Source organism: Excalfactoria chinensis, chromosome 13, assembly GCF_039878825.1.
Source record: "Excalfactoria chinensis isolate bCotChi1 chromosome 13, bCotChi1.hap2, whole genome shotgun sequence".
NCBI lineage: Eukaryota > Metazoa > Chordata > Aves > Galliformes > Phasianidae > Excalfactoria > Excalfactoria chinensis.
The window spans coordinates 7,879,399-7,904,109 of NC_092837.1; the positions used below are offsets into that span (position 1 = coordinate 7,879,399).

A 24,711-nucleotide genomic window follows, 5' to 3' on the forward strand; every position below is an offset into this window, starting at 1 on the left:
ATGAATAAGTCTATTAATGGCCATAATAAATCACTCACTCTGACAATGCATTTGTGATGCTGTTATTGTTGTTTTTTCCTCTCTTGCAGACCCCAAATAACATCCTACATCCCACTCAGCAGTGATGAAAATTTTGGTTTATTTCAGACAACACTTCAGTCTACTACACCAGTAGCCATAGTCACTTCCAAAACTTTCTCTTTGTGCTTTGAAGACACCAGAGAAAAAGCTTCAGACACACAGGTACACAATCAGAAGTGCTTTTCAAAGCCTAAGTATCTCAAGCAGATTAATTCTGTTGTTTTTGTTTGCTTCTGAAAAGAAAAACAATTCAATTAAAATAACTGTTGGGGAGCTGGTGGTATGAAGCTGGTGGTGCTACATGAGAGCTGCTGACACCTCTGTTCCTTCAGCCTGGTTAAACCAGACTGACAGCAGCAGAAGCAGTTTTAGCCCTGCTGGCAGACTGCTGCTGCTGGGAGCACAGTGCTGCTCCAAGACAGGAGCTCAGAGATGAAACCACATGGAGTGTGAGGAAGGATGGACAGACAAGAGATGTGGTGTGAAGAAGGATGGATGGGCAGACGTGGTGAGGCAGAGCAGATGTGGGTCACACACAGACAGGCCCAGCTCTCCTTCCCACTCACTGCAGCTGCTCAGCCACCTCCTCTCACTGCGTGGCCCTTTCAGGCTTGGTCTGCAGGGTCTGCAGCGGATGGTTCTTACTGTCCTTTTTCTCCTGCCCCAAAGCAGGAAATCACAAAATCAAACTGGAAATTGCAGTCCTTGGCATTGCCTTTATCTGAAATGTCAAAGCTTTTAACCTGGGAATGTTATGTGCTATTCAGCCAGGAAGGCAGCAGCAGTACCAACAGAAATTTTAATATAGCATTGTTAAAGTAAACTCAGATATATAATGAAACTCCGCTCCCATCAAAAGTGAATGAATGAATAGCTAGATACGTTTTAATAGAACATGCCAATCATACACTGTTTCAGTGAGGGGAAAAAAGAAAGTAGAAGAGTCCCATCATGGTCCACTTTTGGTATGTGAAGTATATAAAGGAAAGCAAAATACTTACACATGCAAACATGACCTCTGTCACTCTGTTAGAACTGCTCAGAACTTACTAAGAGCAAATAGACTGACAGAAATGGATATGAGGAAATATGCCATTTCCAAAGCAAAAAAGAAAAAACATACGTGAATAAACTGAATTTTGTCACATCTTCAACTCCTATCCATCTATTTCAAAAGCAGAAAGTTCGCTATCTCTATGTGAGGATTTCTGACAAGGTGGCAAACATTAGAAGATTTCATGCCATGTTAGAGTACAGTAATTACATCTTCAGAAGATTAAGAAAAAAGACATTTAACTAAAGATATGTTAAACACCCACCGAGCCATTGTAGAAAGCTGGCACTGTGTTCAGAAGCTGGAAAGCAGATTAGTGGCAACACCTTAAGTTACAGCAAAGCACACCAGAATGACTGAGAACGTAATGGACAAAGTATCTGTAGCCCCCACAGTCTTAAGTTTAGATTCATCTTCTAATGGAAATAAATTGACTTGTCTAAACTCCATCCCTAAAACCAATGATCTATAGCTATATTTTTACGTGGGATTTGACATGCTCTGGTACAACCAATTGTCTGCGGACCAAAGCTGCAAAGGAAGAACACAAGCATTTATCAACATTAATTACAGTCTCTCAGAGGTAAGACCAGCAGATATTGCACAATGAATGCTTATGGAGAGAAATGATCTTGTTTGTTTGTATCCATTCACTTAATTTCGAGCAGAATTAAATAATAAACTGTATATTCCATGTTCATCTATCAAAAACACATTTGCCATCTCACTTAGGATTAGTATTTTGATTTAGATTGTGTCTACATCTATATTTTGAAATCTTAGCACAGTCTCTCTGGTTTCTGTGCATCATGAAGCATTCCTGTACTGGATAACTACAAAATGTGGTCACCAGTATGCAAAGCTGCAGTAATTTAAACACCCGTGAAAGCTACGGACGGAGTCTGTGTGCTGTTGATGGCAAACCAGCTGTTCCCACAGCTCACTCAGGGCTCCCCAAAGCAGCCCCTGCTCCCCAGCCCCTTGCTCCTATGCACAGAGGAGCAGGGAGCGCTGTCTTGCTGCTGCACACTGCCAGAAGAGGTGACATCTGTGGGAGAGGAGCATGCAAGGGGACATTTGTCCACAGTTCTGTGGATTACTGGTAAATGGAAAAAGCTATAGTTTGCTTTCTTCATTAATTCAGAGCTCTCTATAGCATTTATTTTCCCACAGGTCAAAAGGACCTCTGGTGTTCAGGGAATAGTGGTCTGACAGAGCCTGTATTAACTTCCATACTCTTTGAGAGAAAAATCTTTTTCTTCCCCCCTTCTTTATGGGCAGATTGTCACGGCAGCACATTGCAAGAACCAGCTGAGAAAAAAAATCTATCATTTTTTGAGATGAAAAACTGTAATAGAAAGGAAGAACAAGGTACCTTAACAGAAATTGCTTCTTTCACTCCTCATACTATCCTAAGCTCATTCTGTATGAAAAAAATACAGGGAGCTGCAATGCTTGAAGTGTCTTTTTTCTTAAAACTACCATTTTAATAGCAATTAATAAATAGAAAAGATACAAACCGAGAGATCAGCTTACAGCTTGATTCATTGGTTCAAGGACTCACAAAGAAATGATCTTTAAGCTGTGATAAAATCACATCTATCTGTATTTATCTGATCCCATTGTGGCATTTATTTGCTGCAGAAGAAACAATGCAACATGGAACATTATATACCTACTTCTACTGGGAAAAAAACAAACAAACAACCAAAACACAAAAAACTCATCTTCTAAACCCTTGTGCAGAAGAGTAGCCATGGCATTTGTGTCATTGAAAGCCTGAAAGTGGCTGTCAAAGTCAGGCAGCAAAGTTTCATGTGAATTTTCTCACTTTTAGGCAAAAAGAAACCGAGAACAAAGAAAACTATGAACTGTTCTAATGATATTTATGCTAAGAATGAACTCTGAGTGTTAGGCTGGTGGAAGATTTGGTTGTCTAAGGGCCTCAGTCCTCCCCCGAAGGAGGTTTAATAGCACGTCCTTGCTCTGGGGTTCCTTAAGGATTAGCAGCCAGGCTGACACAACTGAGGGTTCTCTGACGGGGTGGTGACTGCCCTCCTCGCCTCACTGCACACAGCAGGTTGTAGCATGTATTTGGATGTTAGTTACAAAAAACATTAAGTAGAGAAAAAACCTATGTGGAAGGAGGAAAGATTGGTTGGTTCATCTCATCCTGACTACTAACTCCAAATTTACCAGCGCTCTAAATCCTGTGGCCACCACTTTTTATGGTAACTCTCTATAAAACAATACATAGTAAATATATATGCTCCTGTTTTATAAGAAATATTTTCAGATAGGCTACCCTACACCCAAAGCAGCTGAACCAATGTGAAAGTTAAGTCCAAACTTAGCTGCATGCCTGAGAAAACTGAGGGCAGCCCTCATGGCGGCTGCAGCTCCTCACAGGGAGCGGACTCAGTGATCCCTGTGGGTCCTTTCCAACTGGGGATATAATATGATTCTAGGTATATTTTCAATGGAGAGCTATTTAAGACACACCTAGGTCAAGGAAGCAGTCATTTCATAGAGGCATGCCAATGTGCACCCCTCACTCTCAAGTGCATACTGCAGACAGGCATAGTTGCAGCCTGCACAGGAACACAGTGTTTCTGTTTTTTGTTTTTTTTTTTTTTTTTTTTTTTTTATCTCACTGATGAAAACAAGCTTGCAACTAACTGTGTGTGATGCCTGAACTAAGGACACTCCATCAGGTACAGACACAATAATTCAGAACGGACATCAACAGCAAGGTAACACTTCTATCACTTCTATTCTCTGCTGCATAAGTCTGAACACAGCAACAGCTTCCAAGCCTCCAGCCAAGTTCTAACACCAACTTCCCAGCCCTCAAAGGGGTCATGATTCCTTGAAGGCTGGGTTCACTATGTCCCAAGACAACGTCTTCTAAAACATACAGAGTGTTAAGCAGAGTGTCGTGTGTTGCCTTAAGTGCCAGAGCAGCTTGTGACCGCCAGCTCGACTCTCTCAACAAAGGCACAGTTGGACACACAAAAGCACAGTAATTGAAAGCTGCCTGGCAGGAAGGTGATATGTTGTACAAAAAGGCAGGCACCAGCCTCTGGGCACCCTGATCTGTCACGTTATTAAACAAAAACAAACAGGCAACGCTCCCAAAGCAACGATCAAAACCAGACTGAATTAAAAAAAAAAAAGAAAAACAAAACTAAAAGGAAAACATCTGTACTGTAACCCAGCCACAGCCTTAGATCTGTACTGGATACCTTTTTACAGGACAACCTGCACCTGACCTGGGAGATGCTAATTAAAATATTGTTGGGTGAGTTTTTATAACCCCCTCTATCTCATGCCCCAGCTGTGAGCTGCCAGCTCCAGGGGCTCTCACTGGTGTCAGGATGTGAGGCATGACATGAGCCAGCAGCATCACGCCAGCTCAGGCTGCTCAGAAAGCTACTGGGATGTGACAAAGAGCTGTGAGAGCCTTTAGAACAACAGGGTGTAAACGATGGAGAGAGGAAGGATTGCTACAACGAGGATCATCAGGAGCTCAACAACAAGACAGGGAGAACACCAAAACATAAAGACCTGACAGGGAAGGAAGAGCAAGGCCAGCGAGCATGTCTGGGTTGAAGGGTTGGTGCGGCAAAGCTGGTGGCAAATGAAACTCACCAACACAGAACTGCAGAGGCCAACCTCGCCTTCCTGACCAGTGCCTGCCCAAAACCAGCCCTGGGTGCCCTACAACAGCTGGTGGGCATACTAGCACTTACCCTGCCAGCTTAAATCTTAGTAGCTTTTTGCCCAAGTTAGCCAATAAATAATTGCTTTCCCCTTTAAATGTATGTATATCCTTCCTGCAAAGTCTCTTGAATCCCAGCTGAAGTCTGTTTCACAAACTGACCCAGAAACAAGATGGTAACAGTTATTCCTAGTTACCTACCAGATGAATCTTCACTTAAGTGAAGCTGACACCTTGTTGCATAATGAAGCCATTAAAATCTGCACTTTTGTTTATTCTCCAGGTCTGCAGCAATGAGACTGCTAGCTAACACCTGGGGAAAAGTAATAGAAATAGCTACACATATAAACACAGAAAATGAGTTATTCCACGTATGTACTTGGATTAAATGGAAGTACAATCTATAAAGCAGATCTGGAAAGATTCTGGCAGCCTTTATCAGCTCTAACTATAGGACATCTAAATTCTCAAGTGCAAGAATAGTTACATTTCATCTGTAAAGTTCTGAGAAATACGTTGTACAGTGCAAAGTGGCAAAATCCAATAATGCCTACATCTGTTATTCTGCTAATTACAGTAATGACAACAGTGTTTTGCATTTCAATAAATCTGCTAATTTTTAGCTTTCTGCATCAATAAATGCACTAATTTTCAAAACACTACTGTTTGAAAAGGCACATATATAAGCTCTTCACTACTTCTTAATTCCACTACACACTTAACTAGAAATAAAGGAAAAGCACTGGCAACAGGGCTAACTCAGTAAGTTATTCAGGTCTATAAGTAGATAGAATCTTACAATAAAAAAAAAATCAAGTCTCTAAAATGTTGGGTTTTTGTTGCAATCAGTCTACATGTACATGTATAAAATAAAACTTTAATGTCCTTTAGAATTAAAAAACAAACAAAAACCCAAACCAACAACAAAACAACAAAACAAAAACTAACAGACTAAACATCCCTGTCTCTCCCCATTCATGCTGCCTGTAAGCTCTACACAACTCAAAAGTTTAAAGTACAAACCAAGCAGATCATGACAGCACGCAGTTATGTGTGATCTGTAAAGAGTTCTTGGAACTTATGGGTGTGTGTGTAGGAGTACATAACACAGATGTTGAGAACCATCAGCACGTATCCTGCTTTTGTAGGGCTTCCCTCCACCCCTTTTTTCATCTCTTATCAGAGTTTATAGTTAAGAAAACATCTCTACAGCAACCTGCTAAAAAATGACCTTTCTACAATACTTCTGGAATTCCTCTAAGTGCATGGCCCAAATGTACATCGAGTCCCTATGGATACTTTTGATTATGCTTTACTGCCTCTTCAAAATGCTTTTGATTTTCAGACATGTGCAGAACCTATCTGTGCAGATCCCGTTTATACAGATAGACAACACAATCTTCCTGCAACCTTCTCAAGCAGGAAAAGGCAAACAGAGGGGTTAGTTCTTGCCCCAGCTTTTAACTCAGAAGGACCAAAAGTCTGTAGCATATGTACCTGCAGTCTTACAGTTCAAGTACCTGTAAGAGAAGGCCAAGACAGAGCACAATTAGACCGAGGAGATATCTCCCTGCTCCAAGTAGTTGCTTGCTGTGCCCAATATATTCTAGAAATTTGCATTAACAAAAGGAAAAGCAATTTTGTTACACTGTTCTGTTCCAGAACATTTTGCATCATGCATAAAGATATCAAAATATTGAGACATTATTCAAAACAGGCAGACAATTGTGAGGAGCGGCTGCAACTTGCAGTTCCTACTCATTCAGAAACTTCCAAGTTTATATATTCAGGTCAGAAGTTCTGTAGCTTATCTTGTTGACACAATCACGGTACAGTATCTGGCTTAAGCATTAACATTTCAGATACTTAATTTCTTCCTCAAATAAACAAGCAATATCTCAGCACTAAATCCCACTGTTCTCTGATTTCTGCAGTGGCTGCTCTACCCCACATACAGCCATCACATTCTGCACTCACTGCTTTGCTGCCTGGAAGGCTGCAGCTACAAGAACACCCAGCACAGGTGTTTCCCTGCTCTTGCACTCTGTGACTCTGCATTGGTGCAGAGTGGGATATAGCTCATGGTACCACTCCATCCCCCAATTTCCTTGTGCTCTCTCTCCCTCAGGCTCACCCACAGGGAGACTAAAGTTGAATAAGACTTGCAAAGAAAGAAAGGTAGCCTGAGCCCCATGAACAGACAAATATTTGAAACAACAACGTGAATTTTTAAGGGCAATTTCTGCAAATGTTTCAATTTTTAAATAGAGATTTGCTTAAATGACCCCAGATTTTGACTGGTACTTTTGTACTACAGCCCACAAGATCGAAGGAAACATGGATCTCACAGTCACCAGAGGAGTGACCAGCAACCATCATCCTTCCTCCTGAAATACAGGAGAAATGTTGGTATGTTACATTCTTTACTGAAACGTAATAACAAATCTTGAGAGAAAGCTCAAAGAAACTATAAACACATCCGTAAAATTGTATTTACAGCTCAAAGATTTTGATTGAAAATATTTTAAGTATGAAGCTAATTATGAGATTAAATAATAAGACTAACTTCTATTTAATCTTTATTTTTTTCTCTTGGATTAAGTATTAATTATAACCGTACCAACTAGATTAATTAACATCAATATGAAGCACAGGAATAGGCATTAACACATTAGGCAATCTTTGTCAAACATCCAATCATGAGAGCTCTTCTGTTATCCTCATTTATGAGTCGTTTCATTTTTGACTGGCATCTGCAGATGGCCCTGTGCAAGGTTCCTGTACCAGAGATGAACCTTACAGCGCACAGAGTGATGCAAACCTTCCTGCAGAGCCGTTCTTTTTCCCCTGTGCTCTGTGATACAGAAGCCCTCAAAGCATTTCAACCTATAAAGCAGAGTGCTGCCTCTCTGGCTGTCTGGAAGTAATGAGACCCACACTGGGATGTTCAAAGGTAGTATTTTCATCATTCACCCTCATTGAAAGCAATGATTAAAGAAGCGATAAAGAAACACCTCTTAACTGCAAAACGTAGAAACCAGCACTTTGGAAAGGAGGAGGAGGAGGAGATGGTTTGAAACAGACTGCAAGAGGACAATAAAAGTTAAAGAGCATTACACAGCAGCTCCGGGCCTAAAGGTAAAGCAGCTAAGTACTGCAGAAATGAACCATAAAAATAGCACCATGATATGCTGCAGCGATGCATTTCTGAATCCTTAGTTAAATGTATTTCAACCCTTCCATTCTGGACCCCGATTTCAAAGAAAACAGAACAATTACGCAGCCAAAACAGAGGCCTGTTGCAGCCATAAAGCAGCAGCAGATCAGGTAAGATAAAGCCTGTATTCATCTGCCTTGAACTAGTTTTAACTACACCAGAACAGTGTAACTATGAACTCTGTAGAAGCGTTTTTTCCACTTTTTAGCTTCACTAAAAGAAACAAGCTATTGCAATTCAGTTAAGTGTAATTATGTTAAAAATAAAGTGCCACCAAGGGTAAATGGAGACCTGGGTTACAGTTGCCTGTAGAAAGTACAGGCAAATATGGGCAAGCAGTGAACTCTACAGGAAAACAAAGATGGAAAGATGGTGGTCACTGAAATCGTTAACAGTGTTGCAGAAAAAGCCAGAGAGATGTTTGATGGAATCAGAGAAATCATACAGAATAAGCACAAAATTTCACTTCAGAGCTAAAATCGGTCCCGAAAGTAAGCTGAACAATACCAAAAGCAGATACAATCGCGCCTTTTGTAGGTGGAGATGAGGAACATAAAAACAAAAGCCAGGGGAGATTAAAGATGGCTTCCACCGTGAGGTGCTCTCAGGCCAACCCTCTGTACCGTCAGCACAGCCGCCAGCCAGGCCTGCAGCCAGCAGCCACCTGCTCCCAGGCACCACGTCCTCACCATCAGGTCATGAGAGTCTCCTCAAGGACCAGCCATTCGTAAACACAGGGCTAACTGCTGACAGTTACAGGAACTGATTGCTCATGATATGAACTGACGATGAACATCGGTTTTCTCGAGTGCTGCTCTCAAGTCAAAAGGTGGCCTGATAGGACAGCTGGGCTGAGAGCACCCACCCTCCTCGCTGGCCCTGCACAGGTCTATTCCTGCCCCCAGCCCTCAGCCCACTGCATGCCATGCCTGGCACTGTCCCAGGAGCCATTACCTGTCCCGCTCCAGCTGCTCACTCTAACAGCACTGTGGTTTCTCATTTCCTAGCTTATATATTCATATCTGGTCTAACCTATCACATGTATGCTGTAGTAAATAAGAAAAAAGGCCTGGGAACTTCACGCTGACTTCAAATTTACTTACCTTTTAAACTAAAGAGTAATTAAAAATAGAGAATTTCATCAACGTATTTTATGCTTATGCTTGCATTGAATCAAGAGCCTCATTACGAAAAACCCACACTAAATAAAAAACCTGTCATGCTAAATTAATACAAATCTGGTTAACCCTTCCAAAATCAATACTGAAACAAGCAATGGAGAAAAGATGCATTTGGAAAATGTGCCGTCTCCAAGTGGCCTGTGAATTTAGTTCAGACAACACAATACTGCAAAGGGAGGAAGGGAAGAGAAAAACATTCTTAGCAGAATAAAAATAACAATATGCAGACACACGTTGCAGTATTCCATGATTTCAGCACTCAGCACTGATAGATAAAGAGGTATCTGGAATCTAAATTGCGATCTGAGTTTTGTAGTGCTGACATAAAGCATTCCCTTCAGACAGCTCAGGTACTGCTTTCTGTTCCATAATCGGTAATGTGACCACTTGCATATTGTTTTCAGCTGAGAGCAGAACCTACTGAAGGTAACCAAGAGGTGAAAACTGGAAGTTGTGAAAGATGGCCCTGATACAGCAGCTGCTGTCAGCTGAGGCTTTGACTCTGGGGTGCTCCACTGCTGAGATGAACAACTGCCAGCAGGGAAAAACATTCAAGTTCAGTGCTCTGGGAAGAGGCAATGTGAGTGGGATCAGTGCTCGCATCAAGGTAAAGCCAAAAAAATAAAGGCAGAATTGACAGGATGGCATAAAGGTGTCATTTGTTTTTGTGGCTACTGGTATGAATTTAGAGGAAATACCAGCTCTAAAGAGTACAGGCTAATTTGGAAAGTCCATGATAATTCTGCAGGCATCAACTACAGTAAAATTCACTGCAAACAAGAAAAAAAAAGTCCTTGTCTTCTGAGTTAATATTCTTGTGATGAAACTTGTCATGAAGTCCTGTCAGGTGTGCATTTCAGAAAGGAAAAAAATCAATCCTGCAGCACCCCTGGAAGAGCCTTTAGAAAGCAGCAGTCCTGTCGGCAGGCTCTCTGGCATCTCAGTGTTCGCCTCTGACAAACACACCTACAGAAAACTGCAGTTCTCTGGTAGCCAGGTGTCCTGCAGCCTCCCAAACTAACAGCATTGCTTTGGTCAGTAACACAAATACATGTGTATGCCCTGAGAGATTGTGATACAAAGCAGAAAGGTGGAAAGTCCAAAGTTAGTACTGTCCCCAGTGGCAGGAAACAGGTACAAAAGCAGAATGTGAAAGAGTCAGAGAAGCCCAGTGTTCTTGCTTGGGGCTGCCAGTATTTTGACAAAGAACCATTTTGCAAATATCACAAGGAATTCTCCTGCTGTAAATGTCTGGACAATCTTAAGACATTAGAAATGACAAATTACAGGTGCCACTGCACTAAAGAATGCCTGTATGGAGATGCAAGTACACCGTGCTGGCTACTCTGCATGTAAGCTGGTAGAACAGCCTTAAATTCCCAGAAGGCTGAAACTGAAACAACACCTAAGAGCTGTGGCACTGCATGAGCCAGTGTTACAAGGAGTCTGGATGCCCTACCTGCATTCTGTGTTTTTACATGCATCTACGCCAGCAAGACCACTCTTCTACTACATTCTTGTTGTTCGTTTTTTTTTTTTTTTTTTTTTAAAACTTCATTTTCTGGAATGCAGTAAAATTCTACCATATCAGCAAGACGGGCAGACTCAGATGTACAAATTCCAGTTCCAGACCAAGTTCTGTTGCTACTCTGACAACTGCAGCAGGACTTGGCCTCATGTCAGTGAACAAGGACACAAACACATGCTCCTGCACAAGTCCCCACAACGGCTTTTTAAAAATTTGGCTATTCAAAGCAGGCATCCCACACCCTGAATGACCACAAATCTCAGTACTGAGAACCACAGCCTGTCAGGCACTTAGTTATTTGACTGACCCAAGTGCTGCACCTTTAAATTTATATGCAACTGTTTGCCCCACAGGCATCAAGCTGTTAACACACAGAGAAGAGATTAAAATGAGCATGCACGCTGGATGAAATATAAATGAAAATTATAGTACTGCCAGTCTTGAATCTGGGATTGTTTCTCAAGTCTCCCAAAATGCAAATTTGCATAATTATAAACGAGCCTCTGTTTGTGATTCCAGGAAGGGCAAAGCGCATAATTTTCCAGCAACACAGTCAATGTGACTTATAAAAAGTTCCCCCTGAGCCTGTGAGCAAGATATACCACATCAGTACCATTAGCTGAATGCACAAGAACTGTCCAAACATATAATAAATACTTGAAAATAGGACAGAGATGTCCACCTGTCTGCCTCCTAGTGCAACGCACATCAGGCAATGTGTAATGCACATGTTTTGATGTCAGGAACTCTCACTGCACGTCAACTAAAACCACCACTGACCCCAAGGTAGATCAAAAGCCCTCACCATCCTAAGGGCAATGCAGAGTGCAGCCAGACCCTGCAACCCACCTGGTCTCCAGTGGCACGTTGCTGTTGAGCACCCAGCTGTCCTGCAGCTGTACAGACTCAGGTGTGGTCGCCAGGTCGTTGGGAGCAGGAGTGGGTGCGTGGATCTGGTTGCGACGGTTGGTGAGTGAGTTCCTGTTGAGGGAGTTGGCAGACGAGTGATGGTGGGACAGCGAGTGGTTGTGAGGAGGGGGGAGAGGTGGCCTCAGCGTTGACTGACTGTGATGGTTTGAAGGGCCTGAAACGGAAAAAGAAGATGACATTATATCCACGCTGATGGTATTATTCTTCTCAGCATTTTCAAGAGACCGTTGACTGGGTAAAAAACCAAAAAGCTGACCCCACAGACCAGAAACTATGCCTGTGTACCTCCTGGATGTGTAGCTACTGACATACTGGTCTGAATCAGACCACAGACTGAGATCATATATAAAACAGCACCTACAGTTTGTATACTCAGGATGCCCACAAAGACTAAACTGAGGTTTAAAAATAGCCTTTGTGGCCTCTCTGCAGAAAAAGAGAAGGAAGCAGGGCAGCAGGCAAGCTCACCCCTTCTGTACACCCACCTACGGGGACATCTTCCACCCTGTTTCTGTCAGGGGTTTAAGGATATGAACCTTAATGCATTAAAAAAAGCTTTGGAGAATATGGTCTTTATGCTTCTTTAAAACATAATCAGAGATCTCAATCTGCTTTCACTCACCGTTTGCCCATTAGGTTCAAAGGAACAGTATTTGTGCCAGTGAAAGAAGATTAAGCTCCAAATATGAAAAGACAGCAACAATGCAATGATGGTATCTTCCACATTCTTACATGCGATTGGGATTCGGCCTCTATTTTTCTATTTAGCAATGCAATAAATGCACATCAAGATCTAAAAATTATGCTACTCTCTCAGCCTCTTTCATTGAAAGATGACAGCAAATTTTGGGGGGAGATAAGGAAGGGTGTACACCTTTCTTATTCTTTGAGTACTGACATGTTTGCATGGATAATGAAAATAAATTCTGCCAATCAATAAGGCAAGCGGATTAAATGAAAAAGCACATGCACAGATAATAGAATAAAGAGGCATCATTCTAGCACAGTCACTTTACTAAACAAACACAAAATGGTAAGTTCATAATTCATAATTTAATTTTAGTACAAAGAACAAAATTTAAAATAACAAGCAGTAAGTGGATTATGAGTTGCGTGCTTTAGTCATTATATCGAGTTGTAGTTTTCTACCAAACAATATTCAGAACAAGTAATATTAGCTAAATTACAGACACAATGGTGTATGATTCTTTTAGAAACTGAAGACCGTTTTACCTAATGAATCAATCAATAAAAGAAAGCATCACAAGAGGAAAACATTTGCAGCTACACTGATCTGTTTTCATCTGAAACAACGAAGCACAGAAAAACTGCTGGAATGTTCAATTAACTGCTGGACCATTAAGGCCCATATTTAAAAAAGAAAAACAATTTTCCTTTTTGCTCAAACGGGACTGATCCCATGTGAAAATCACACCACACAGCCAGGAATAGGAGTAGGTGCAAAAACTGAGGCTTCTGATTTCTGAAGTTATGATTGAATAACCCCCCCCACAACATGGGAAGGACCCAAGAGAAGCCACAGCCGTGCTCCATCAGTGCGGGCAGATGCACAACACGGTGCCTGCCCAGCCTGCCCTGGGAGCACAAGGGCCTGCTGAGGGCAGCTGTGGAAATGCCACGGGACAGGGCTTGGTGGAGAACAGCTCTTTCCTTTCTTCAGCATAGGCCAAAGAAGAAACAACACAGGTCCAAGTAACACTTAAGCAAATGGAAATTGCCCCGTGACAAGACACCCTCAGAAGGGAATGATAAATTCCGGATGCTGCATCTGCTGCTTTCAATCTGCACAGAAGTTTCTTTCCCTTTTTTCAAAGCCTCTATGGCTGAATGCTCACCCTGTTTGAAAAACAAAGAAGCCTTTCATGAACACGTTCTAGATTTTGAAGCTGTCACATGGGCTGGCCACCTTACTATCCTTCCCTTGGCCATCTCCGACATAAGCTTGGAAGAGACTGTTTTAGCCCAGCAAAGTTAACATCTAAAATCCGCGTTTGGACCTCCTAAAACATCAGATGTCTAATCTACACTGGGTCCGGTGCCATTTCCAAAGAGCATGTGGATGGAAACACAGCAAGAAGAAAATGTGCTTGGACAATATCCACATGCATAGAAGCTTAAGTGGAATTACTCTCCTCATGTCTGTGTTCTGGCTTTAAACAAAGCACAGCGATTTGGATTTCAATAAATGGAACTTCGTGAGCAATAAAATACAGACACGTGCCCTCGTGTTAAAAATTAATTCAGAAGATTTGTGCGCTTCCTATTTTCTCTGCAACTGCTCATTCAGTTTCTCCTTTCAGAGGACAAATAGGAAAGAATCGTCAACAAAAAAGTTTTGTTCCCAGAGACAAGATAGCGACAGCTATACTGACTCTGAATCCTGCAACCACAAAATCACAGATTTTGTGCTGCACAGCGCTCTCACAGTGAGACAACTCTGCATTCTTATTAATGTGCAATTACTGTAAGGCTAAAGAAGAACTGAATTCAAGCTACTATGAATTGATCTGCTGGAAGAGTTAGTTTGCACACAGTATATGAAGTGCAATGCACAAAACAAGCTATGCAGAAGTAGCTGAACACACACTGCAGCTGTAAAACCCCCAAACAGCTGGCACAGAATGAATGCAGCATTTAATACAAAATAAAAATCAAACACCAAATCAAAACTACACAGATACAAATTAAAACGTACAAACGCTTATATATAAATACCAAGAAACACAAAAACACAACACAGAAGTGAATACATAGGTTAGGTACCTATATAGGACAGAGTTAGAATCTTAATACGCTGCTTCTTCGTAAAGCTATTTAAATAAATAAAAAGCAGAAGTGTGCGAATTGGAAGCTGAGGGAAGATAAATTATTTTCTATTAAAGTACTCTGAGAACACAAAGTCTGACCTACATTTCTCTGAAGCAAACAAAAGTTATTCAGTTGTTTCAGTATTCAGTAACATGCACCTGAATTAAGATGCAAAATGGCACGTCTCCTCGAAAAGGAAAAAGAAAAAGCAGAAAACCCCCGAACATAACTGTGTCATAAGGGCATTCCCTTCCCTTGGGAACACAAGAGAGCACAGAAGCTGCAGCCCAGGGCCGAACCCCAGCACATGGCTATGGGGCATAAGGCACTGCCACCTCCTCACAGCACTGCCCTGCTCTGCTGGGCCAGGGAACGCTGAGGGGCAGGAGGAGTCCTTGGTTGTCACAGGGTTACAGGCACCACAGCAAGCTGCTCCCAAGGATGAACCTCTAAATGCTGCTCCTCAGCTCTTTTTGCAGTTCAGACATTGCCTGGTGCATGAAGTGACATTGCATCTGCTTCAATATTATCATATTAATCTCCTAGTTCTTCCAACTCTATGTAACGCTCACATGACACCTGCATTAAATCCACCCAACACAAAAACCTGAGGAGAAGTGAAGGTCCCGCTGAAGAGATCTGTTTCAAAGGAGAAGTGGCAGCATCCCTGATCAGAGCAGAGCAGTTGCTGTCCTGGAATGTTGCTGCCCTCATATATACCAGCAAAAAAAGGAATGGAGATTCTACGTTAGCTATGCTGCATTATCCTATGTGCCATGATTAAATGCTGGAGACAAACACCTCCTCAATCATCTCACAAAAGAACTAAAAGGAAAAACATACGCTATTTTCCTGCAATGAACAATGCAGCAGCTTATACATCTAGACAATACAAACATTGTGTAGAAACAGCAAATGAAGCTGATGCATTGAAAGATAAAAAGGAAGAAACCAAAACCACATAAAATCCTTCTTAGCGAGCATCAGTCTTCAGCAACCCTAGTTCTTTATTCACATAACTGCACCACATTGTTTTCTCAAGGAAACCACATCATCTGCTCCCACAAAGAGTAATAGGTTTGTCACACAACAACAGGGCCACCTTCCAAACTGAATTCCTCTCCAAAAGCAGATCTCTCTATTCAGAATCGGTAAGAAAAGCACTGAAGCACTGAAGCATCCAGGGAGCAGCAGGCAGCACGCAAGGAGCTGCCCCTGCTCAGCAGCTGACACCCGGCTTTCAGCCCAGCTTTGAGCTGGCTGGGCTGGGACCAGGGCTTCTCATCTGCCTTGTGGCCTCTGGTTTAAGCCATGCTCTACTGTTTGCTTTACTTCTCCAAATTATTTTGTGGAAGGCTAAAGTTTAAATGGAATCTCAGTGTTCTCAGAATGTTTTCAGTGTAGGCTGGAAAGAAGCAAGTTATCTTCCTTATAACCATAGATGTCATTAACTGTCTCTCTTGCTGTAAAACCACACCATTTGTCAGGTGTTCCTTCTTTTGTCCACGCTTTTACAGTGTTTGAGGCAAGAATAGGTTGAACGACTGACTATGTGTGAGTCACTTATCAGCTTCTGCCAGTGCACTACAGCCATCTCCTCTGCACAACATCGGAATCAAAACCTAAATGTTTCTGCAGCAAAAAAATACCCAACACAAGACCTCAAACCCCCACTGCTAACCCATACTATCCAGATAATCACAGAAAAGGGGAAAGGTGAATTAATGGATAAAGTATCTGTCTAGGACTTTGTCATACTTTCTAAAGCCTATGCTGACTGTGGCCTCCCTTGAATGACTGAGGATGAAGCACTTGTTACCTATATGCTTCTTTATCCATACCCTTTGCAGGAGCACTGAAGGTAAATTGCCTTACCACTTACAAGGCAATCAGATACTGGTGCGGTTTGAGCCAGGAAAGCACTTTGCAGCTCTGGCTCCCAGCCTGAAGGGCACGAGTTCATCACATGGGAGGCAGAAGAGGCAGCAACTGAATTAACTTGGCCAGACTTGAGCTGCTGGTGAGCACACAGAGCACGGCTGCCACTCCATCATGCAACTGGTGGCGCTGAGGAGCTCCGGGCAGACATCAGGAGCACCCAAAGACGGCCAGCTGCAGAAACAGCAGCTTGCTCCCAGCACTGTGAGAGCCAAAGGAAAGCAGACGTGGCCTTCGCACCAGGTGGGTGGGATGGTTGTGCACACTCACGTGGGAGAAGACAAAGTTGCAGGACATAAACCAGAGTCTGCTCTTGGGGACTGCAGGCACGTGGCCCATTTTATCAAGTAAGTGTTATCTACAAAAAGATTAAAAACACCGCTCTGCAAAACAGTACTATCTGAGATGCTACATACAGATTATATTTGCTTAAATACATCACTTAAATATGCATTATCTCACTGCATGAAGTACACTGGCTGCACAAAATAATGGCTAGTCAATGGCAAAACACATTGCTTTAATAGTAATGGTTTGTGTGGGTTTAGTGCTCTGTGGTAGTTATACCTGCCACAGAGGTAGGTGTACCGTTTCCAATTTTACATAACAGAAAAATGAGTCACAAAGAGGCCAGAGAGTCATCTTTCCAATTAGAAAGGAATCCATGAACTTCACATCTTTCCCAATCAAACTTCTAATTTAATTTTCCAATAATGAAATAGATATAAAACGTATTTCAGAGACACCAAAGGTGTATTTGTCTTTAGTCAGAATGCATGACTTCTGCCTGAAGAGGGCACTGACGTAAGAACTGAGAAGAAAAGCACACATATGTATTTCTAAGTCATAAAAATAGTTAAACTGTTGCCCCAAAACACACCATCCAGAGTGCTAAATTTTGCTCTCTATGCTTGGTTCTACAGAATGGGAAAGAGCTGAGCCCTGCCTAAAGTCTTACACAAACACTCTCCAAAGCTCATTCAGTTTGATACACTGAGAATCACACCAAAGAGAAACTGAAGAGACATTTTCTGAACGACATACGGAAACTTCTGAGCAGAAGTATTTTGGCCAGCAGCATAAGCCTGGTGACATTTTTGTGACAGGAGTGCAGCTTGAAAGCTGCTATTCCCCTGGATGGTCCAAAGGGGAGCCTGAAAATGTTCGCAGTGACATAAGAATAATTATGCTGTAATTTCCAATTCATTGTGAGTCTGGAGTCAGGTGCAATAGAAAGTCATCCCTGAAGCTATTACAGCGGTACTTTGGATTTTATATAACCCAGTTAGCTAGCACACAAAGCTGCTTACCACGAGTGTAAAAGAAATGCTAGTCACAGGTGCTTTAATGCAGTGTGTTATTTTGATCATTTCAGAAACTTTATAGAACATATTACATAGTCTCCAAAGCCTTCTGAAAACTAACTATTGCATCTAAAATCATTTGAAAAAATCTACAAGAAAGTGTCTCAAAATAAATTACAGAAGGCAACTGCATCAGAGAGGAGATAAGACAGAAGATAAAGATCTGTACGATTCTCTTCTGCTGGTGTTTGGGATGAGAGCATCTTTCCAGAATTATTTACAGTAATGCCCTGTCAGCCCAAACAAAGCAGGAAGATAGTAATTAAATACCATTTTTCCTTTACAGTGAACTGTGTGGTAATCAAACAAGTGGAAGTAAACAGCAATACATATAAACCATCAAAACATGAAGACAAAGTGAGACCAGCACACTCAAGGTCCCTAGAGGAGCTCCATGGGACAATTCAGTCTCACACCCTTGGGAAGGCAGAGCTGTGTGCTCTCTGAACACCTCGCCACACTGTAGAACTGGTAAGAATAATTTGTGCAGACTGTGTGGAAAAAGTAGGAGAATAGTGCATAAAGCTGTAGTAAACAATACTGAATATACAATGCCTCTGTTGAAGTGAATCGGACTTCAATAAGTTGCTTCAGTTTTTAGAAGCAAGAAAAATACAGATGACTACATGTAAGAAGTAGACTCTTGCCTCCTGCAGGGAGCTGCAAGCTTTGCGTGGCAGGCACGTCTTCTACACACACAGGAATGTGCTTCGAGCTCTGTTAATTGATACAGGGCAAAAAAACAAAAGTCATAAACCACTGGACTAAGAAGTCCCATAGGAGTTGCCTGGCTTTTCAAAGTACCGTGGAGTTTAACTTCAGGTACCAAAGACAATGGGTTCTGCTGCTCAGAAGATGAAAATATGGTTTAATGAGTACCAAAGAAGGGCATTGTGAGGTAGTATATGAAAAACTTCATACAATTAATCACCATCTCAGTGGCAAATAAGACAACTTACTAAGCCAGCAGTTCATATAAAAGCACTACCCATACCTCTCCAGGATGTAAAAAGCAATGGGATTTCAAACCAAAAAAGACCACTTAATCTTACAGGCAGACACCCAACACTAGAGTGTTCTCACGTTACTAGAAAAAATAGGGTGCTTGGAGGCTGGAACATCTCCCAGCAATGCTGCCTGTAGCTGGTGTCAAGAGGACAGCAAATACCTGGGATCTGCATTCTGTCTATACAGCATACCATTTTTAAAAGCTGCTTCATCCTAGGAACTTGGAATAACACCTCTTACCTGTCTGTCTTGGTGTCACGGCCATGGTTTTATTTTATCAAGTAAAGAGCCATAGAAAATACCAATAGTAGTTATTAAATGAGTTGTGAGGGAACAGATTCAATTTTCTATTTAAGATATAACAGTAGCTATGATAACTGAATTATGTACCATGTATATAGAAATATAATATATAAATATAGATATATAGATAACATACACTAGTTTCTGAGACCATTACAGTTCAAAGTGGAGTTGAGTACTGTGAAAAGCAGTTCTTGGGTGCAATGCTGCATTCATGGTAATGAAGGATCTACAAACAGGAAAAGAAAATGACTGCAATACTTTATCCGATAGAAGTCATAGGAGACACTGGACACTAGATAGATACCAAGACTGTAGCTTGTCCGAAACCTCTAAATAACAATCTTCAAGCTTGCAAAAAATGGCTAACATCTTTATCAAGAGATAACAAGTAATCAGAATCTATGTTTGAAATCTCTGCTCAAAACTGTGTGTGAATTGCTTAAAGTCCTTGGACAAAGGAGTTTCATGGCAGTTAAACAGAGAAGAAAAGGAGATAAGGAAGATTCTGCAGTACAGCAAGGAAGTCTGCAGCTCCAAGACCCTTGGGCAAGGCACAAGTCAGCAGGAATGAAGGAAAAAGACACTAAATAGCTGTTTCCTGTGAGATCTTATATACAGCTTGATAATAGCCTCCCACATTAGAAGGAGTATTCTAGATGTCTATGTGCTATATGTTCAGGTTGAACGCAGATCAGCAGATAATTTGGGACAATATAAACAGATCTACAATTAGAGCAATAGATCCTAGAACACCTGTACTTCAGTGTATTTTGTTTGGATGCTGTCAGACTGGATTTAGTTCCGTTCACCTGGATAAGGAGCCCCACCACCCATGTGGTTTGAAGCAGCCTCAAGGACCAGTTACTGTTTGCAGGTCTTGTGTCCCCATCAGAAGCAGAACATCATGTTTATTACAGATACTCATCAATGTTCCCTGGAAGGAATCTTGTTTGTTCACACCGAGATTTCCCTGAAAGCCACCCTAGCCCTCACAAGCAGAGCAGCCAAAGGGGTCCCTTCAGAACTGCTCCACAAAGCACAAAGCTGCCAAGCTCAAGTCTTGTTCAGATGCCACTGCCTTAAATTTTCTTACTAATCTATCTGTTAATCTGTATTTCATTTGGAAAACTCACAAGAATAGTAAATATTATCCGCTGAGAAAGATTACCATTTTGGTTCATTTTGTTTTTAAACGAATGAGGTACTTACTGGCTGCTTCTGTCTGCAATTAGTAAACATCCTTAGAAATACTTAGCAGAACAGCTTAAGCTACAGTATTAATTTCACATGTGGGCTGTCAGCTGGGCAAGATGCGAAAAATCTAGCAGATATTAAGTTGCAATTTTGCATTTGAAAAATCCAATGAGGTTGCTTTGGTTTAAATCAGAACTATGACACGGAATGACAGCACAGTCTTCCTATTTCTACACTGATACATAAGAAAGAAATGAGTCATGTTAAGACCTCTAAGCTATCTACAGAGACGTGTCCAACATTTAGGCTTTTCTGCACGGCTGTTTATCAAGTACATTTTCAAAGGAATGTTCAGATGCACAAAAGCCAAACTTAAGAAATTACAAAAAAAGATATTTTTTCTCCTAAATACCTCCAGTATTCTAAGTGAAGGTTATCATCATGTTATTTACCATACAATAATACTAAATAGATTCAACAATTCATTAGTAAACCAGAGCTATCGATAGTTCTTGGTATAGTTCTTAGGCATCTCTACTTTACCCAGAAGGAAAGAAATGAAAACAAATTAAAGAACAGGAATTTTCTCTAGCAGAAGGACTGCCAGCAGATATCTGTGACTCCCTATGACAATAGCAGCAAATCTAAAGGAAAAAAAAAAAAGGTTTAAATTAAGATTAATTAAGATTCATTCCTTTTTACTACTTGTCTCATTCTTTGCATGTGTGAAAGATTTTCGTTTACACTCATTTATCATCTCAGACAACTTCACTGATAAGGAAATTTATTCTGACAAAAAAATCAGACTGTGTCTTGAGAAGGTTATCGCTGATGTTGCTACACGCATATGGCATCTCGATCAGCAGTAAGTATGATCTCTTACAGAACACAGCTCTCTAATATCAGGATTATCTCTGACATATTCACAAAGGTAGATGGATGTCCAGGTAGCAAAGATCCTGCTTGGAAGCAGCATTTTTGAACGACATTCTCACAAATGTGGGAAGGGAGAAGAGGTGCAGAAATGAAAAGTAAAGCATGAGATTAAAAGACATCTTAGAAACCAAAAATCTTGGTTTAAAGTTGAAAAGCTAGAAGCCAGTTCTTAACTGCCAAAACTGCTCCTAGTGAATGTTACATGTACTGAACTTATCACTACTAACAATCACAAAGTACAAATAACGATAGTAGTGTTCTTTAAGACAATGGATGTGTTTCTTTTATAGTACTTCTTACATAGAGCCTCATAAGGTAAGGATACGACCAAAATTTGAAGGAAAATAAACTGAAACACAGTGAATAATGAAGTAATACTGAATTGTGTGACCAAACCCTGGTCCTCTGGTTCCAGCTTGGTCTCATCCCCATCCAAGCAAGCCTTCCCTGTCTGGCACTTTCATTTCTCCAGTCATAACAAAGTAAAACAGAAGTGGCTGCTAAGGGAAAGTAACACGTTTAGATTTAACTACTACTTCAAATACTCTTTACTTTCCCCCATGTGGATCGATTAACTCATATATTCAGTAAGGTAAAAGAAAAAAATCATACAATGTTCTCGGTTGGAAGAAATCTTTTAGAATGAGAATGGCTGTTCTTACATTGGACATAGATCCACAAATGCAATATACTTCTGCAGAACCTTATAGGTAGCTGTTAAAAAAAGCTAGCAACACAGCAAAACACGCAGTTGATCGTAAGTTTTCCAAACGACACGTAACAAAAATCCTACCCACTGGGAATACATTTGTAAGCTAATGTCTAATTAGCACATTTTGACAAAAACGAAAAAGCAAAAGCTATCCTCTGCAGGGCTTGAGAGTCTATCATCATTAAAGCTTAAAGACTGTTCCGTGCATATTTTCTGCATCAGAAAGAAGTAGTCTGGAACAAAACCCAAAGTACACATCTGTGTAGGATTCCGATAGACATCTTGATATGGTGATACTACTTCAATTTACTTGCATATTGTCTGGTGCAAGCTCAGAGAACCACGGCAAGCTGTGCAATGAAGGGAGGGGAAGTGTTTCAGTATGGTGTCTTTATATTAACTGAGCTCTAAATTTATGAAACACTCAAGAAAAAAAATTATTAAATTATTCATCAGCGATAAGACAATTAAGAAGCAAACTAAAGGGGAAAGTGGAAGCTTGGTCCTGAGGGAGAACAGCTGGTCCTCTCATTAGAAGTATGTTTTGGCAGCAAAATACCCTCAGAACAGAGGGAACCTGCTGCTAAGGCAGCCTCAGAGTGAAATTTAAGAGCAACTGGCAAAGAAAGACTTGTGTGAACAGTAAGGTGGGTGTACGCTGGGCATATCCAGGGCTGGTGTGAGCTATGTTCCCTCAGGATATGGCTAAAAAGGGTGCTGGGATGTAGTTGCACTCAGGTGCCACAGCTTTAGGCAGTACCATCATCAGCATTTGGGCAGCTTTGTGCTGCAGTGCCAAGCTGCACTGAAGTGAGCTTAGGAGTCACAAAAAGGTGTTGCTCACAGCAGCCCTTACTCACACACTAAATGCAGCGGTGAGGATGGCAGCTGAAGCCCTGAACCACTCCTGTGTCCTGTTTCAGACCTCACAGTGGGCAACAAACTGCGGTCAGGAGCGACACTTCACCTCTGTGCTACGATTGTGTGTGTATCACTGGAAAGAAAAGGGCACAGCACAACGGTAATTGCATGGGAAGCCATTCAGAGTTGGAAAGGAGAAGGAAAACAAGAAAGGGGAGAGAAAGGCAGCAGGTTGGTGCAATGACTGAATGAAGCAAAACAGCACACACACAAATACAGCAGCATGCTGCCCTAGCAGGCTGGTTTACAGTGCCAAAGCTCTGAGGGTGTCTGAAAAAGTCCTCATTAAAAACCATAATGTTTTGATGGCATAGAAATGCAAAACTGGATACTTCATCTTCATTCTGTACACTTGTGCTTCTCTGATAGATAAATTTCTTCCCCACATGCAATCCTCTCCATTCACATATTTGCCCATATACATGGAGCATCATTACAGCTAGAAGTAGAAACGGACAATAGTTGTTTTTTTTTTTTCTAATCCAATAATTCTGCTTAAAATGGTTACCTGAATTCCTTCCAAGGACTCAAACATATTCCATATCAGGAAGGAATTCAGACATCCTTATCTAGCATAGTCTTGCCTGTTTCAAAACCTGAGACAACATAAAGAATGCATTAAATTACATTTCATTTAGAACTCTGATCTTTCTATACCTGTTTGTTCAATTGGGCCAGTGGGTAAAATAAACATTTTAGCCTTTCCTACTGCTCCAGATATGTCACACTGAAGAGCGTTTTGCATAAGAAGTGGCACACCAGTAGCTTTGTAACAGTTTCAGGGCCTTAGTTATGAACACTTCAGATGATGCTCTAGACAGGAACTCAAATGATGCAGATTCCTGCTCCTCAGATGAACAGAAGAGAGATTTATAGATTCAGTTTGAATCTGTACTATATTAATTTACATTAGCTGATCAAAGAAAAGGGAAGCAAAGACAAGGTGGATTTCTAAAATGATGGGATATATGCATATCAAGTTAAAAATCTATTAGACACACACAGTCACTTGGGCATATACAAGTATTGGGTGTTCAGGAGCATACAGGACAACACTCTGCTACACAAAGATGATTTCTACCTGCACAGGAGAAAGCAATGAAGGGCAGAAGCAAAGCAGTGATGGGACCCTGAGCTGGGCTGCCAGCAGAGCCCTGTGTGGAGCAGAAGGTGCAGGAATGGACCAAGAGCTCTGGGAAGCATCAGGTGGCCCAGAACCACAGAATGAGGGAAGATGATGTAAAAGCAGCAGTGCCAGGAGGAGAAGGCAAAGAACATGACAGAGAAGATGCTGCCTCTGGGGCACAGAACCCTTCACATTCCTGAGGCGAGAGTGAGCAGAGCAGAGCAGATAGGCTAAAAAAGAAGGTAAATAGAGGTGGAGAGCTCCTCTGAGACACTTCAGGCAGAACTGACAGTATACTAAAAAAGAGGAAAACAACCAGGAGAACTGTCAAGAGTGGGACAAAGGAACTGCTTAGGTAGGAGGAATGCAGCACTGACCAAGGTACGCCAGCTTCATACTGCCCCATGTCTGCACAGCTATCCAGCTACATCACTTCTATCTATGTCACAACTGTGGACATATCTCTACTGCTGATTACTTCTAAATACACACGGCTACGCACCAAACTGCTGTGGCACTGGCAGTGCAAGAGTGGGTGGCCAGGCTTCAGGGTACATTCACCTGGGGAAGGTGCAGCCAGCAGGACACAGCTGTGATGCTGCTCTGACAGCTCACAGATTGTGTACCTCTCCCTAAGTCCTAACGACAACATCTTGTTTCCAGAT

General features: G+C 41.5%; 1 protein-coding gene across 18 annotated transcripts in view; it reads right to left on the reverse strand.

The window, feature by feature from the left end:
- Positions 1-24,711, reverse strand: part of TENM2 (teneurin transmembrane protein 2) — a 564,904-nt gene that overhangs the window by 147,674 nt on the left and 392,519 nt on the right. For all 18 annotated transcript variants that reach the window (XM_072348384.1, XM_072348382.1, XM_072348381.1 and 15 more), the window contains one exon: positions 11,632-11,866. In XM_072348384.1, coding sequence (XP_072204485.1) covers positions 11,632-11,866 — 235 coding nt within the window. The remainder of the gene's footprint in view (positions 1-11,631; positions 11,867-24,711) is intronic.